This window comes from Schistocerca piceifrons, chromosome 4 (genome assembly GCF_021461385.2).
Source record: "Schistocerca piceifrons isolate TAMUIC-IGC-003096 chromosome 4, iqSchPice1.1, whole genome shotgun sequence".
In the NCBI taxonomy this organism is placed as follows: domain Eukaryota; kingdom Metazoa; phylum Arthropoda; class Insecta; order Orthoptera; family Acrididae; genus Schistocerca; species Schistocerca piceifrons.
Genome location: NC_060141.1, coordinates 527401082 through 527417105, shown reverse-complemented (window position 1 = coordinate 527417105; position 16024 = coordinate 527401082). Strand labels below are relative to the sequence as shown.

Genomic DNA, 16024 nt, shown 5'->3' with positions numbered 1-16024 from the left:
CCGGCCATCCTAGTTCATGTTTTCCGTGATTTCCCTTAAGCAAATGTCGCGGCGGTTCTTTTGAAAGAGCACGGCCGCTTTCTTTCTCCATCCTTTCTTGACCCGGGCATGCGCCTTGTCTCTAATGTCCTCGATGACGTCGGGACGTTAAACACTAAATTCCTCCTCCGCCACGAAAAAAATTAAGTTCGCTAAGGATGAGGATATTGCGGTAAGGAATACCAAAGTAAGCAGTTCAGTTGAAGAGGAGTGGACATCTCTAAAAAGAGCAGTCACAGATGTGGGACATACAAACAATACAAACATCGGTACAAGGAAGGTAATTGCGAAGAAACCTAGGGTAACAGAAGAAATAGTTTAGTTCATAGACGAAAGAAGGAAATTAAAAAAAAATGTTCGGGGAAAGATTGGAATATAGCAATGTAAAACTCTTAGGAACGAAATAAATAGGAAGTGCCAGGCAGTCAAGGCGAAATGCTTGCAGGAAGGACGTGAAGAAATCAAAAAAGAAATGATCGTCGAGAGGACTGACTCAGAGGGGTCCAGAAAAATGTAGAGACTCTTTGATAGTTAATATCTTTGGAACAAAATGATACATTATTGCAATTTTGTTCAGTAGCTTAGTCCACTGTTTTCTCAACAGATTTTGGCGCGCGTTCTCCAGCAGATGACAGTTAAACAATGAATGAAGTAATACTGTCGTTTGAACAATGCAAGGCCGTATTGGTAGTGGTACTGGAAATACGAAAAAATGATGGAGGTACAATGGCAATGGCGTAATGGATGCGGAACTCAGCCACCAACACATGCAACAATTTACCGTATTTAGGATAAACTTGAAGCCGGCAGTACTGTTCGGAATGTGCATATGGAAAGGTATGGTTGACCAAAAACATCAACAAGCCCAGCTTCCAGCGTTGCAGTGTTGCAACATTTTACTAGGTCACCTCCAAAATCTATGAAGGAGGGTGTACGGGAAAGTGGAGTAAGCCAATCAAGCGTACGACAAATTCTGAAGGCTGCAAAGTGGAAAGTGTACATTCCAAGATCGCTGTACGCTATGAACGAGGGCGCTGTGGTTTGAAGGATGGTGTCCTGCAAGTGGTTTGAAGGCCTGCTTCGCGAGAATGAACGGATTGGAGGGATGGTTATCTGATCTGACGAGGCGCAATTAAAAGTTAACGGTATTATAAACCGCCACAACTGCGTGCAAGGGTCCTGAAAATCTTCACGTTCACGTGGACAAACGTGTTAATCTACTCGGTGTTAATGTGTGGTGTGGTCTGTCATCGTAGGGTGTGATTGGCTCATTCTTCTTTGAAGGTACCGTAGCTGGTGAGATGTATCTTCACATGCCATCCGAGAGGCGTTTGGAAATGATAGATTTTACCTACAACAGGATGACGCACCTCCTCTCGACCACAGAGATGTTACAGCGTACTTAGGTGAAAATCTACCTGGACGACTGATAGGTCGAAGAGGAGCTGCTGAGTATCCACCACGGTCTTCAGACCTTACACCTCTTGACTTCTTCCAGTGGGAGACCTTGAAAAACGAAGTTTATCAACAGAAGCCAGCTATACTGACTGAGCTACAGAAACTATCGAACTGTCCTGTGCAGTTATCACACCGGTAACACTGACAGTCATAGTTCAGCGGTATCGACGTTGTATGGCTGCTAATGGGGATTATTTTGAACACATAAAATAACCCTGTTGTAACGGTATGTCATTTTGTCCCGTTAATATTGTCTATTAAATAGTGTCTACATTCTTATCAATTCCTCTGTAGAAAAGTCAGAACAACCTTCGGTGAAATTAAAAGTGAGGTTGGTAATAGTAAAAGTGCAATGGGAATTCCACCGTTAAATGCAGAGAGAGCGGATAGATCGGAAAAATTCATAGAAGATCTTTATGAGAGGATTGACATGTCTGATGACGCGATGGAAGAAGAAACTGGAGTCGACATGGAAGATGTAGGATATCTAGTATTAGAGTCAGAATTTAAGAGAGCTGTGGAAGAGTTGAGATCAATTAAGGCAGAAGGGATAGATAACACTCCACCAGAATTTCTAAAGTCATTGGGAGAAGTTACAACCAAACCACTACTCAAGTTAGTGTGTAGAATCTATGAGAATGGCGACGTACCATCAGAGTTTCGGAGAAATGTCATACGCACAATTCCGAATACAGCAAGGGCAAGTAAGTACGAGAACCGTCGCGCAATCAGTTTAAGAGCTCGGGCTTCTCACCTGCTGACAAGGATAACACCCAGAAAAATGAAAAACAAAATTGAGGATCCGTTAGATGATCAGTTTGGCTTTAGGAAAGGTAATGCAGCAGAGAGGCAGTTCTGACATTGCACTTGGGAGCAAGACTAAAGAAAAATATCTGGAAAAAGCGTTCGATAGTGTAAAATGGTGCAACATGTTCGAAATTCTGAGCAAAATAAGAGGAATCCATAGAGAAAGACGAATAATATACAGTATGTGAAAGAAACAGGAGAGAACAATAAGACTTGAAGACCAAGAACGAAGGACTCGGATAAAAAAGGGTGCAAGACAGGGATACACTCTCCCGCCCGTACTTTTCAATCTATACATCTAAGAAGAAATGACAGAAATAAAGAAAGGTTCAAGAGAGGGATTAAAACTTAGGATGAAAGGATTTCAATGATAAGATTGGCTGATGACATTATAGTTCTCAGTGAAAGTGAAGAATAATTACAGGATCTGTCAAATGGAATGAACATTCCAACGAATACAGACTGTGGAACGAGATTAAACCGGAGAAAGACAAAAGGAATGAGAAGTAGCAGAAATGAGAATAGCCAGGAACTTAACTTAGAAATTGGCTATCACGATACAAACGAAGTTCAGGAATAGAGCTACCATGAGAGCGAAATTAACCATGACGGACGAAGCAAGGACGACATAAAAAGCTTACTAGCACAAGCAAAGAGAAAATTCAAGAGAAGTCTGTTGGTACCAAACGTAAACTTTACTTCAAGGAAGCAATTTCTGAGAATGTTCGTTTGGAGCATAGCATTGTATGGCAGTGAATCATGAACAGTTGGAAAACCGGAACAGAAGAAAATCGAATTGCTTGAGACTTGGTGCTGCAGCAGAGCACTGAAAATTAGATGGACTGATAAGATAAGATGTCAGGAGGGTCTTCGCAGAATCATCGAAGAAAGGAGCATTTGAAAACACTATCAAGAAGAAGGGACGCGAGGATAAGGAAGTGTGTTAAGACATCAGGGAATATCTCCAGTGTACGAAAGGGAGCTGTAAACGGTAAAAACTGTAGGAGAAGACAGAGATTGCAATACATCCAGTAAATAATTGAGAACGCAGGGTGTGAGTGCTACTCTGACCCGAAGAGATCGGCATAGGAGAGAAATTCGTGGCGGGCCGCACAGGTCAGTCAGAAGACTGATGACTCAGAAACAAAACGGTGCCTCCCATTGATAAAGGGGAGTCTCGTGCGGCAGTTCGATTTCTACGTTTAAAGTATAATGACGGTACAGCGATTCATGCTGAGATGGTGGAATTGTACGGCAACCATACACAGTTAGGTAGCACAGACGTTTCCAGAGTTGTCCAGTAAGCCTGAATGGCAAAATACGAAGTAACAGAGCATCTCTCTGGAATCTCAAGAGAAGTCCTGGTGCTGGAAGACTGGCGCAACACAATCAAGACGATAGTGGAAAAAGTGAGAATAAATGATGGATCAGTTTTGAACATCTTGCACGACATTTACAACACGACAAACGTACCATGCTCCTCTGCTTGATTCTGCGACTGTTCACAGCTATTCAAAAGGCCCACCGAACCGAAGCAGCAGCTGTGTCTGTTGAATCTCCATGGACGGGTACTACAATTTAAGACAAATAAAACGATGCACCACGAAGGAATTATCCGAATGAGATGGTAATTAGTTTATGTGATGCACATGTTGTCAAACAAATTATTACATTTTCAGAAAAAATGAATGATTGATTCAAGAGACAGGGCTTCAGGTACTGAGCAAGTCAATGAGCCTTTGATCCATCTCTGGCCCTTATACAAACAGTTTGTGGCTTGGCATTGATTGACAGAATTATTTGATGTCCTCCTGAGGTATATCGTGTCAAATTTTGTCCAATTGGCGCATTAGATCGTCAACATCCCGAGGAGGTTGGAGGACCCTGCCAATTATACTCAGTCAGTTATTGAGAGATCCAACGACCTTGATGACCAAGGTAGGGTTTGGCAAGCACGAAGACAAGCGGTAGACACTCTCGGCAAGTGCGGGCTGACATTATCTTGCTGAAATGTAAGGCCAGAATGGTTTGCCGTGAAGGGCAACAAAAAGGTGCGTAGAATACCGTCGACGGGGGCTGTGCTGGAAGGGTGCTGAGGACGACAACCAAAGGTCTCTACATGAAAAGAATTGGCAGCCCAGACCATTATTCCTGGTTGTTGGGCTGTACGGTGGCCGACAGTCAGGTTGGTATCCCATTACTGTCCGGGGCGTCTTCAGACACGTCTTCGCTGGTAATCGAAGTGGAACACATCGCTGAAGGCAGCTTTAGTCCAGTCAGTGACATTCCAGGCCGAATGTGTTCGACACCACGGCCAACGGGCTTGTTGGTGGGCAGAGGTCAATGGTAGCAGGCACTAGAGGCACCGTGAGTTCAGCCACGTTTCTTTGAGCCTCCTACTAATGGTCCTTGTTGTCACTGAAGCACCAGTTTTTGTACGTCGGATGATGATAATGATGACTCTGGGACTGTGAGTGCCTCTCTGATTGCTGGGTTCTCACGTTCTGCAGTCGTTCTATCTCGACTGCTTCCTTCTTGACGCTTTGTTCGGCCATGAGTCACCTATTCCTGAACATTGTCAAATATTGGCATTGCTCCGATTCAGATGTCGAGCGATTCGCAGATTACTCCAACCGGCTTCTTTGAGCGCAACAACACGCCCTCTCCAAAATGCTGATATCTGCGGATATTGTTCACACGGCTGCTTGTGAGGCATAGTTACCGTCCAGGTGTGAACACAAAATGAAATTTTCAAAAATTTTATGGCCTGGTATCAACATGTCTCTTGTTTACTATTCTTACGAGCTGCGCGGTGAAATTGCGTTGCGGCATCACACATCCATCCATCGGCAGCCAGAGTTTACAGTTTTGCGTTTTCCTTTGTTATCTGTAGGAATATCAATTAGAGACCAATTTGCGTAACTCCTTCGAGGTGCGTCGTTTTTTGTCTTTAAGTGTATTTGTATCACTGTGTCCTGGAGAGGAAGGAACAAACTCAGCAGCGGGGGCATTCATTCATTACTGCCGAAGAAAGTCAGGACCCAACCATCATCGCACATGGTGAGACTGACATGGTGTGCTGCAAACAGATTGCACTCGCAAGAGGCAAATCGTCACAGGAGCAAACCCCAGAAATTTCCTGGCGATATTACAGCAGACCGTCCAGACAAAGTGCCGCGGAAACCTATCCGAGGGGTTTTTATCGCTCTATGATATCGCCCCAACTGATTCTGCACGGGTCACAATCACATATGCTGCTTTTTTGGGCTATCCAATTTTTTCTCACTCCCCATATTCTCCTGGCATGGCACACAGTGCCTTCTTTTTCTTGCCTTGGACGGCAGGCATTTCCAGAATGACGATGAGGTGAATTTCGAGGTGTAACGTTTCTAGAACAGCGTATATGCAGTCTAAAACCAAGGTTTCGCCAAGTCATCCGTGGTCGGAAATGATTTCCTGCCGTGTAGGGCGATTATACAGAGAAGGGTAACACCACCAGCAAATTTCACAGATGTAGTTTGATTTTTTTCCGAGTAGATAATTTTAAAAAAAGTTATACCCTTCGTATGTAAAGCATCGTATCTCCGGTGCTTTTTTGTGTGCTGTAAGCGATCGTGATTGGTCGTCATCGCCGCACTTGAACGCGCAGCTGCCCTCTAAACTTTGACAATTTGATGATGCCATGTGACATATTCCTTAAACATTCACTTGATAGAGGTAGCGTTTGACCGTATAGCACCTCGCCTGTCAAAGTGTCTAAGTCTCTTTTAAAAGACGCATGCGATCCCAAAAAGTTCAACAGCAGCTGCTCGACCCAGTCTTTCATGGCGGGGCACCTGAGCGCTGTGTTTTGAACGCGCTATACAGTGCGGTTAATGGCTGGGTGATATACATTCGTGCGAATGGGTTTCGTTACCAATAGCACCATTAAAGTCTTGAACAAACTGTTTTCTTTAGTCAGCTGTTTTGTGTGAGCATATCTCGGAAACGTCCGTGCGATCTGGGATACGACGCATCCTTCTGTGGAAGTTATTGGTAAAAACTTCCGATCGGGATGTATAGCGGCCTGTTAATGTTACACAATGAAGGTTTCCGATACTGGTAACGTGCCCACTACGTGCATGCGCACATTTGCGAAATGTTGGCTGGATGGTACAAAGGAACCTCGGCGCTTTGTGACTTGACGCTTGAAAGTCTGGTATTTACGTAGAAACTATTTGCAATACCTCTCTAAGCCAGGCAACACGAATGCACCTTCGACTAAAAGCATTGTTGCTATGAGCCCCTGTGTGATAAAATCTACGGTGCGGGGAAATGGCAGATAGATGAAATTCTGCTGTTAGCTACGGCTTTAATCTATCTGTAACTGCAGAGAGCTACCTATGTCTAGTTTTAGGCATACAGATCGAGGCCCGTTTCAGTAATTTCTCATATCCACTGCTTCTGTGGAAATATTCTGCTGCACATCAATATGGCCACCAACAGCGTTGCCACCACGCTCTTATTCAGAAACGAATACAGACAGCGTCAACTGGAGCTGCCAGACCACAACCTGTTGCTTGCTTCAGTTTGCTAGTAGCGGCCGAAACTAACTGAAAAACTACTCACCTCCAACTGAGGCAGCTTCTTTTATTACGGTGGCTTGTGACGTCCTTTGGCCTGAATAAATGCACTGATTCGTTTGGAAAGGGTTTCATAAAGCCGTTATATCCCCTAACTGTTGTAACTGGTATTCGAAATGCTGGATACTGGCACTGGGACTGAGCTGACGTCAAAGTTAGGACAGATCTGGAGAGCTTGCTGGCCAGGGAAGTACTGTGGACGAGCATTGTCCGGTTGAAAAATTACGCTATGATACAGTCTCATGAGAGGTAACATATGAGGACGCAGTATGTCCGTGATGTACCGTTGGGACGTCAGAGTTCCACAATCACCACCAATCGTGACCCGCAGTCATATCCGAAGACTCCTCACACCATGACGTTAGGAGCAACTACGTTGTGCCACTTCAAAATACAGAGGGGGACCTCTCCTCAGGTTGCCGGCATACTCGTCGACGATGGTCATCCGCGGTAGTGCAGGACCACAATTCATCGTTGAAAATGAGACGCCATTCGTCGGTAGTCCATACTTCCAGGTCACACCACCACCCCCAAATGCAGCCGTTTGTGTTGGGGCGTCAATGGCGGCTTACACATGAGACGGCTACTAGCCTCAGACCAATGGTGTGGGATGATGTTGCGTGGAGTCCATCACTTACTCTCGGATTTCAGGTGCATATATAAAAGAGTTACTGTGTGCTTGGTACACAGTACGGTGATCCTAGCTCGTACTGGTCAGACCTCGTCGACCGGAACCTCTACGATGAATATGCCTGCCCTCACGTTGCCATGCAGTCCAGGATCGGGTCATTGTCACATCAGAAGGCTCCACAAATCTGGAACTAGCACGTTCTACCAGCTGGCCGTACAGAGACGACAATGATATCCCTTTCAAACTGCCGTCCGGTGTGACCGAGCGGTTCTAGGCGCTGCAGCCTGGAACCGCGCGACCGCTACGGTCGCAGGTTCGAATCCTGCCTCGGGCATGGATGTGTGTGATGTCCTTAGGGTAGTTAGGTTTAAGTAGTTCTAAGTACTAGGAGACTGATGACCTCAGCAGTTAAGTCCCACAGTGCTCAGAGCCATTTGAACCATTTTGTTTAATGTTATTACCAGGCATGGCACGGCATGTAAGGGGCGTTAAGAGCGTGAGATGAACGCTGTGAAGGACACGGGATGCCGCGTACCAAAGTGAGTCAGCGTTATCAGCACCTGACAGAATCTGAAGGGGACCTCGTTGTGCGTCTGCAGTTGTCTGGCTGGTCAGATCGTGCAATATCCAGATCTGTGAGGCGTACGGATGTGACATTAGCCCTGCGTTGGAATGCATGGGAAGTGAGCATAGTCGAGTTCAGGCTGACCACGTCTGACTCGACAGGGAACCCCTTCACATCCGTGTCTGCCACTAGGGAACAAGCAATATACTCCCTGCAATATTCTTAGCTACCCCGCACCGTTACTCAGAGACGAGCAGGAGCCGGACTAAGGAGTTACCGTCCCATAAGTAGGCTGCCATTATAGCACAACACAAACGGCTGCAGTTGGAATGGTGCCATGACCGGAATGCATGGACTGCTGATGAAAGACGTTCGTGTTGTGTTCAGCGACGAACAGCGGTGCTGCCCTGCCGCAGATGACCATTGTTGGCGAGTATGGCGGCTACCTGGAGAATTGGTCCCATCCTTCGAATGTTTTGGAGAGACACAACGGTGTTATTCCTGCCGTCGTGGTGTGTGAAGCCATCGTGCACTACTTCGGGTAACGGCTGGTAGTACTTCAGGGAACTCTGACGGCACAACATTACGTCACAGACATCCTGCGTCCTCATTTGTTACCTTTCATATAACAGTATCGTTGCCATTTTTCAGCAGGACAAGTCCATATACCGCACGTGTATCTATTAACTGCCTTGGCTCGATACTGTAATCACTGAAATAACATCGCATACGTTTTTGACGAGGCAAATTTCATTTCGTTTTCTCCTCCTGTTGTGTATGCTTCACTTTTTTTATTTTAAAATTTTATGTTGCAAACTCCTCTCCTGGTGTGGGATCTTATGCACCAGCTTAAACAGTCTGTGCTTAAATGTCACCCTGGATATACATAAATATCGACTTTTAGTTTAAAGTGTTCCGATTACATTACATGCTGTAATAATAAAACATACTATAGCAAGTTGGTAGTGATGGGTACACCAAGATCTTTATATATAAAATATCCGCGTGCGTATATTTGTGCTCGGAAAACTCGTAAAGTAGCCACTCGATTGACGTGAAATTTTAACACAATTTTGCTTTCGAACATGAACGTTTTTTTATCGACCTGTTTTTAAATATTTGTAATACATAAATAAATATTAATATATAAGGGGAAAACGTTGTTACCAAAAATTTCGAGAAGTTCTTGACAGATTTACTTAAAATTTTACGTGATACTGTTATGATCATTCAGACGGACAATAGGCTATATATCTTTTACCATGTGAATACATATGTTACATATAAAGACATAAAGAGGAAATATTGTTACCAAAAATCTCAAAAATACTCGACCGATTTACTTCAAATTTTTTACGTGTTATTCTAGTAAATGTTTGGGCAAACATAAGCTACACATAAGATATATATATATATATGTGTGTGTGTGTGTGTGTGTGTGTGTGTGTGTGAGTGAGTGTATGTGTAGCTTATGTTTGTCCAAACATTTACTAGAAAATATGTAAAAATTTGAAGTAGAAAAATTCGAGGACTCTGACATTGCAGCGCAATTTCTCAAGTACTAGCAATAAAAAAATGTCTCTCACAAAATTTCGTTCTGCGCATATTTTCCGGCAGTAAACGGAGGTTAAAGATGGGCAATCTCGCAACACTGTAATTATACGAGTATGTAACCTAACTACCTCTGGCAGCATCTAGTAGCAGTGCTGTGCATTGGGTAGCACTTTGGGTGAACACAAAGAAGGTCCAGGGTTCGATTCTGGGTCGAGGGATATTTCTTTTTATTTGCATGGTATGGCATCTGGTGTCTTAATCGTCTTAAACCTATTTGCACTTACATACCACGAACACAGAAGTGGAAGTACAATCGCTGTCACTGGTCAGCTTTTAAAGAAGCCTTCTGCACGTCGTGGACGCGAATTGTTCACCACTCCATCTACTAGATTCCATGCCTGTTTTCTGTGTACTCTCCCCCAATGGTCCCACCCATTACGTTTCGTTATGACCTTACGTTGAAGGTAGGGCTAGCAATGTGCAATTTCCAAACATGAACAATGTAAATGTCGGATACATGTGGCTTAAGAAACGGTCTATACTGCAGTATTATTTGGCAGAATGAAGTTGGCAAACACAAACAAATACATTTGGATCCAGAATCGAACCCTCGATCTCCTGCATGCTAACGTTAAAGGCTGTCCACTGCAAAACTAGACAGCACTGTATCCTGACGGAGGTAGTTAACGTACATGTGATTACAGTGTTGCCAAATTGCCAATCTTTAGCGTCCATTTACTAGTGGAAACATGGGCAGGACTAAATTTTGTGAGAGACATTTTTGTATCACTGGCATGTGAGGAACCGCGCCGCGAAGTCCGAGTGCGCGAATTTTTCTTCACCCTATATGTATATATGTCAGCGGAGCATTTATACACAAATTGTTTCTCCCAAGTATGTTCTCTGTCACGATACAAATTTTTAAACATAAATTGTATGTGCAAAAATGTGCTGTTTTGTTTTCTTCCTCGCAGAAGATTTCCACAGAAAACAGAAAGTTGTATTTATGACTTATCGGCTTGTGATTAGAATACTACTGCAGAACGTGAATTTGCAATAACTTTGAACAAGGTACAAGGTCAGAGAAAGGGAGGAGAGGAAGATGGTATGGATAGAGCTACGGGAGAAAATGGACATGGAGAACGGAAAGGAAAGAGGAGGACAAACAGATGGAGGGAGGGAGGGAGGGAGGGGGGTGGACAGAGACAGGGCGTGGAACGCGGGTCACGATGGCGGATTTCTCCTCCGGAACTACCACCGCACGCAGAGGGGGGGGGGGGGGGGGGTCGTTTCAAATGCTCTCGTTCTATGTGGCCGACACGATGTAGTAGCGTGTGCTTCTAACCCACGGCGTGGTCACGGCGCGGATGCAAGTCGCGGTAGCTGGCCCAGCCCACGCTGTTGTCTTGTGTGACCGTGGTTCCTTAGCTAAAGGCTGCCACCTGTTTCGGGAGCTCAGTCTGCTACTTTGGCTCGTAACACGTGAATTAAGTTTTCTCACTTCAGGCGACACATTACGATGCCCACAAAATGGTTCAAATGGCTCTGAGCACTATGGGACTCAACTTCTGAGGTCATTAGTCCCCTAGAACTTAGAACTAACTAACCTAAGGACATCACAAACATCCATACCCGAGGCAGGATTCGAACCTGCGACCGTAGCGGTCTTGCGGTTCCAGACTGCAGCGCCTTTAACCGCACGGCCACTTCGGCCGGCTACGATGCCCACAACGGCGTATATTTTCAGCGCTTTTTCTGCTGTTTGTGGTAACACATCCAAACCACCAGTAGACACTGTTGACACCATCTTTGCTTCCACTGGATGATAAGGATGTCGTACACTGATGAGCCAGAACATTATGACCGCTTGATTAAAAAGTGGGTTGGTCCACTTTTGGAACGCAAGACAACGGCGATTCCGCTTGCAGAGGTATGTGGCTCCAGAAATCTATGCACAGGTCACGTAGTCACCGTAACTTACGAGCAAGTAGTTTGAGGGGGTGGAGCGGTGCCGATAGCGTTCCAGGTGTGTTCCAGTTGGTTCAGACAAGCTAATTTGTTCCAAAGACATCAAAATAAGTTCACTGCCGCGTCCCTCAAATCACTGTAGCACGACTTTGGTATTGTGACACCGACAGTTTAAAAAATGGAAGGTATCATCGCTGGCGGGGAAGATATCAAGAATGCAGGTGGTCTCCAATAACCCTCACATAGTCCACGGGCGTCATAGTGCATTCAGTCACTGCCACAGGTCTCATGGAAACCCCTGGGAATGTCCACCATACGATAATATTGGCCATAGTATCCTGTGTCCTTGGTGCTGTACACGTTCATCGACCAACCTCCACGATGCGGCACATGTTTCGAGCAGCAAGTAGCCTGGATGACAGTGTATCTGAATCCGACCGTCGATCTGGTCTAATGAGAAACGTGATTCATCCGATCAGGTGACACGTCGGCATTGATCCACGGTCCAGTCTTCACGATCCCGTGCCCACTACAACAGTGTAGTTGTGTCAAGACAGGAGCATATTGTGGTTGTCAGCTGCGGAGTATCATGTTCACAAATGTGCGCTAACGATGTGCTTCGAAACACTTGTACACGCACTATACCTGTAAACTGTCGTCAGATCCGCCAGAGGCTGCTATATAGAGCGGTCAAGGCTCCACATATCCCGTTCAGTGAAGAGGCGTCGACGTCCAGAAACCTCATCCGCACTCGTGGTCTCACCATCTTTCAACCACAGATGCTCATCATAGTGGCATGCGAACAGCCGACGAGCTTCGCCATTTCCAAGATGCTCGTTCCTAGAAGCCGGGGTATAATAATCGGCCCCTTTTCAGGGGTTTCCTCATTTTCGGCCCATGTCGTCGCTAGAATGATTCCCAGTTCGTCTGCTCCTTTTATGTACTTTCCTTACCGCATCAAGCACCTGCAACGCCACTGGTTGGCATTCAGTCTCGTGGTGAGCAGTAGTGACCATGTTTTGGCGCATCAGTGTATATTACGCAACATATCTATGGTTCCCCACTTCCAGCTAATATAGGAGCGCAGTCTGTGTATTTGAGCTTCTTGAGTCTTTGAGCTATCTTCCACTTATTACGGTTCTAAAAATTTTCTCCTAGAATGGAAGCTAGTCTATAAACTTCAGAGATCAATTTTCAGTGTGTTCACGTAACTGTTTTCGGGTTCCCTGTATACGAGGGTAATCCCAAAAATAAGGTCTCCTATTTTTTTTATAAGTACATAGACCTGTTTATTTCTACAATGGTTTCATCAGTTTACAGCTTGAACATTTAGCTATTTTTCGACATAATCACCATTTCTGTCGATGCATTTTTGTAGATGCTGTGGCAGTTTTCCGGCCAAATGTTTCGTCATCCGTGACAATTGAGTCCAGAAAGTTGTCCTGTTCGGCTGCAAGGCGGTGAAGAAATGTGCGGGAAGCATCAACTCGTTGCCGCGTGTCAGCATGCATGACACCCATCTTGCGCACACTTTCCGGTAGTTCAATGTTTCCGTTAAAATTCTGTGAGCGGTGCTTCGGGAAACTTCAGGAACCAACGTGCAGAGATCATCAAGGGTGATCCTCCGATCTTCACACATGCTTTGCTCAACCTTCAACACTGTCTCCTCAGAAATTGATGGTCTCCCGCTCCTTCGGTTCGACCAGCTGCAAACTCTCTACACCAGTTACGAACATTTTTGACATCCATGCACGTCTCACCATACACTTCCGTCAATTGGCGATGGATTTTAATCGGCGCAGTGCCATTTGCGTTCAAAAAGCGAATAACTGCGCGCAATTCGCACTTGGCGGTAACATCCAACGGGAGCATCATTCTCAACGGCTGCCAAGCCAAGACTGAGCGCATGTTTACACACAGAGCGTGAAGCACTCTTCATAACAGTGTTAAAACAGAGTTCTGCACTTATAAAAAAATAGGAGACCTCGTAGTTACCAACAGTCTCATAAAATCTCAGTAGACATTTCTTGTAAATTTACATTTTTCAACTATTCCAAATAATATTATCCACAACTAGTTTAACAGTAATTAGTGTAGCGACACACTCAGGTAATCTAGTGAAAGTAAGCTGAGATAATTGTAAATAACGTAGCAAGTAATTAGGTGGAATGTTTGCATCACTTACCCTCTGTAATATGTCAAATGCTGTTACCAGTGCAGACGAAAAATTGGCGATATTTTCCGATTTTCGTGACTCCAAGTTGTTTTTCAGTTCTCTGATGTTTTCCATGTTCGCCTGAAAAAGAAAATTAGACTGATACTAGTTTTACTTTGCAGGGGTACTCGTAGAAGATGTGTGAACGAAATGCAAATTACGATGAACATGAAGAAAGTGAAGCTTCAATTAAAAAGAACGAGAACGCTAACATCTCACTGGCAGACTGCAAATGATGTAGAATAAGTATGAACAGCACATATTTAATGTGTAAATAGACAAATGTAATTTGCAATTTTTGTTTTGGTACTTACTGTAATTGACACATTTATATGTTTAATTTTTTCTTAGATGGATGTATAGAAATTACGATTACATTCTACATAAAAGCAGATGGAATAACAGGTAAGACGTTTGAATATTATTACAGTCACTATTTATTCCCGCCTTATTCCTGTTGACCCTCTTAGAAATATCGAAGACTTTTAATTTATGTATTTACTCTAGATACGAATTATAAAATTTTATACCAGGTTATTAATTTCGGTCAACATTTTTCTAAATGCGCCGAGTCTGCATATGCGAAAGTGACACGTGTAACAGCTACTAGACAAAATCAGTCTCAAATAAAAAATGAACTCGCATCTCCTGGAGGACTCCTTTTACTACATAATAGAATTTCTGAATGTATAATCATATAAAGAATGTGTGTGTGTGTGTGTGTGTGTGTGTGTGTGTGTGTGTGTGTGTGTGTGTATGTGTGTTTGTGTGTGTGTGTGTGTGTGTGTGACTCCTTAAACACATACGTAGTTAAAACAGATCACTGTATGTTCACCATAATGTTAGCTTAAAGTTAATGTAAAAGATATTCACGTGAATGGTCGACATGTTGCCCTACTTTTCATTGAAAGAGTATATCTGTAAAATGATTAATTATACATCACAGCGGGAGATCGCAAATATGATCCGTGGAACATGCAACTATTAACTATACCAGAATGCATGTTCTGTGGCATTCCCACTGAAAATATAATTTGTCGTAGCTGACACTGACCAACAAATTTTTTCGAACTTTCAACTGCAAGAGAATTTCTTACTGATTATTAATGTTTTTGATCATCTGATTTCAAATACGAGATCGGTTTTGCTCTCCTTGCTCTCGTTTTCATGAAATTCGAACTTTTCCATTCCAGCCATTTGCGGTTTGACTAATTATCTATATGTTTATATTATTGACAGTTTTGTAATACTCTGTCCTTCTCCCTTTCAGATCTGATATCATTTCATCATAGCTACGACCAAACTCCAATGTAATAAACATCCAGAAAGTTTCTTTTACATTTGTGCGTGCTATACTTATATTCGTCAAGGACGTAATATAATATCATTTGTGGGGCACAGTTATAAAACATACTATGACACTCTTGGCGAGCAAGACAAACCATGGGCCGCACATACTGCAAGTCACAATTATGAGTAAATGCTGCGTGATTGGACGAAATGGAAGAGTAAGGGTTCACCTATCAGAACCCCATGTCTTGATGAGAACCACCGGATCACACAAGTCACTGCTGTTATTGTATCGCTAATACTACGGCAATCGGTACGAAAAACGGCCATAACATAATCTCAGCAATCAGACCTAATATGCTCTCTGATGAGCTACTACACCCAGTTTTTATACGATTTACTCCATCTGCAGATGCGCATAGCGACAAAAATCCAGAGGCAGGTGAGGAAAGCAAATAATCCCTCACAATCCTCAATTTATCATCAGCTTAACCAGTCGGAGCCGAAAGACGCTGTGTGTGATTTGGGTCTTTCCAAATTCGCAGCTGAAGTGTTAATCTCTAGACTGCAACAAAAATGTGGACTGAGTGGTATTGTAAAAGTGTCATATTAATGAAAGCGGAATGGAGCTTTCTTTCATATTTCAGAGAAGCAAACAGATATTTGTGTTTCCATAATGTCTCAGGTCTTCTCCTGAAACTAGGAATTACATTGTACAATCCAGATGATTTATAGACTGAAGATTTATAGACAGTTCAAAACGCAGTCTGAAGTATGTTACACCTGTTCCAGTAGGTCATTTTTCTGTATATTTACGAGAAGAGCGCAATGACAAGAAGACTGTGATTAACCTACTAAAATAACAGAAGCATAAC

General features: G+C 43.8%; 1 protein-coding gene across 1 annotated transcript in view; it reads right to left on the bottom strand.

Moving 5' to 3' along the window:
- The window catches only part of LOC124795457 (voltage-dependent calcium channel subunit alpha-2/delta-3), a 496470-nt gene that overhangs the window by 344120 nt on the left and 136326 nt on the right, over positions 1-16024 (bottom strand). The window contains exon 5 of the mRNA XM_047259484.1: positions 13830-13940. Coding sequence (XP_047115440.1) covers positions 13830-13940 — 111 coding nt within the window. The remainder of the gene's footprint in view (positions 1-13829; positions 13941-16024) is intronic.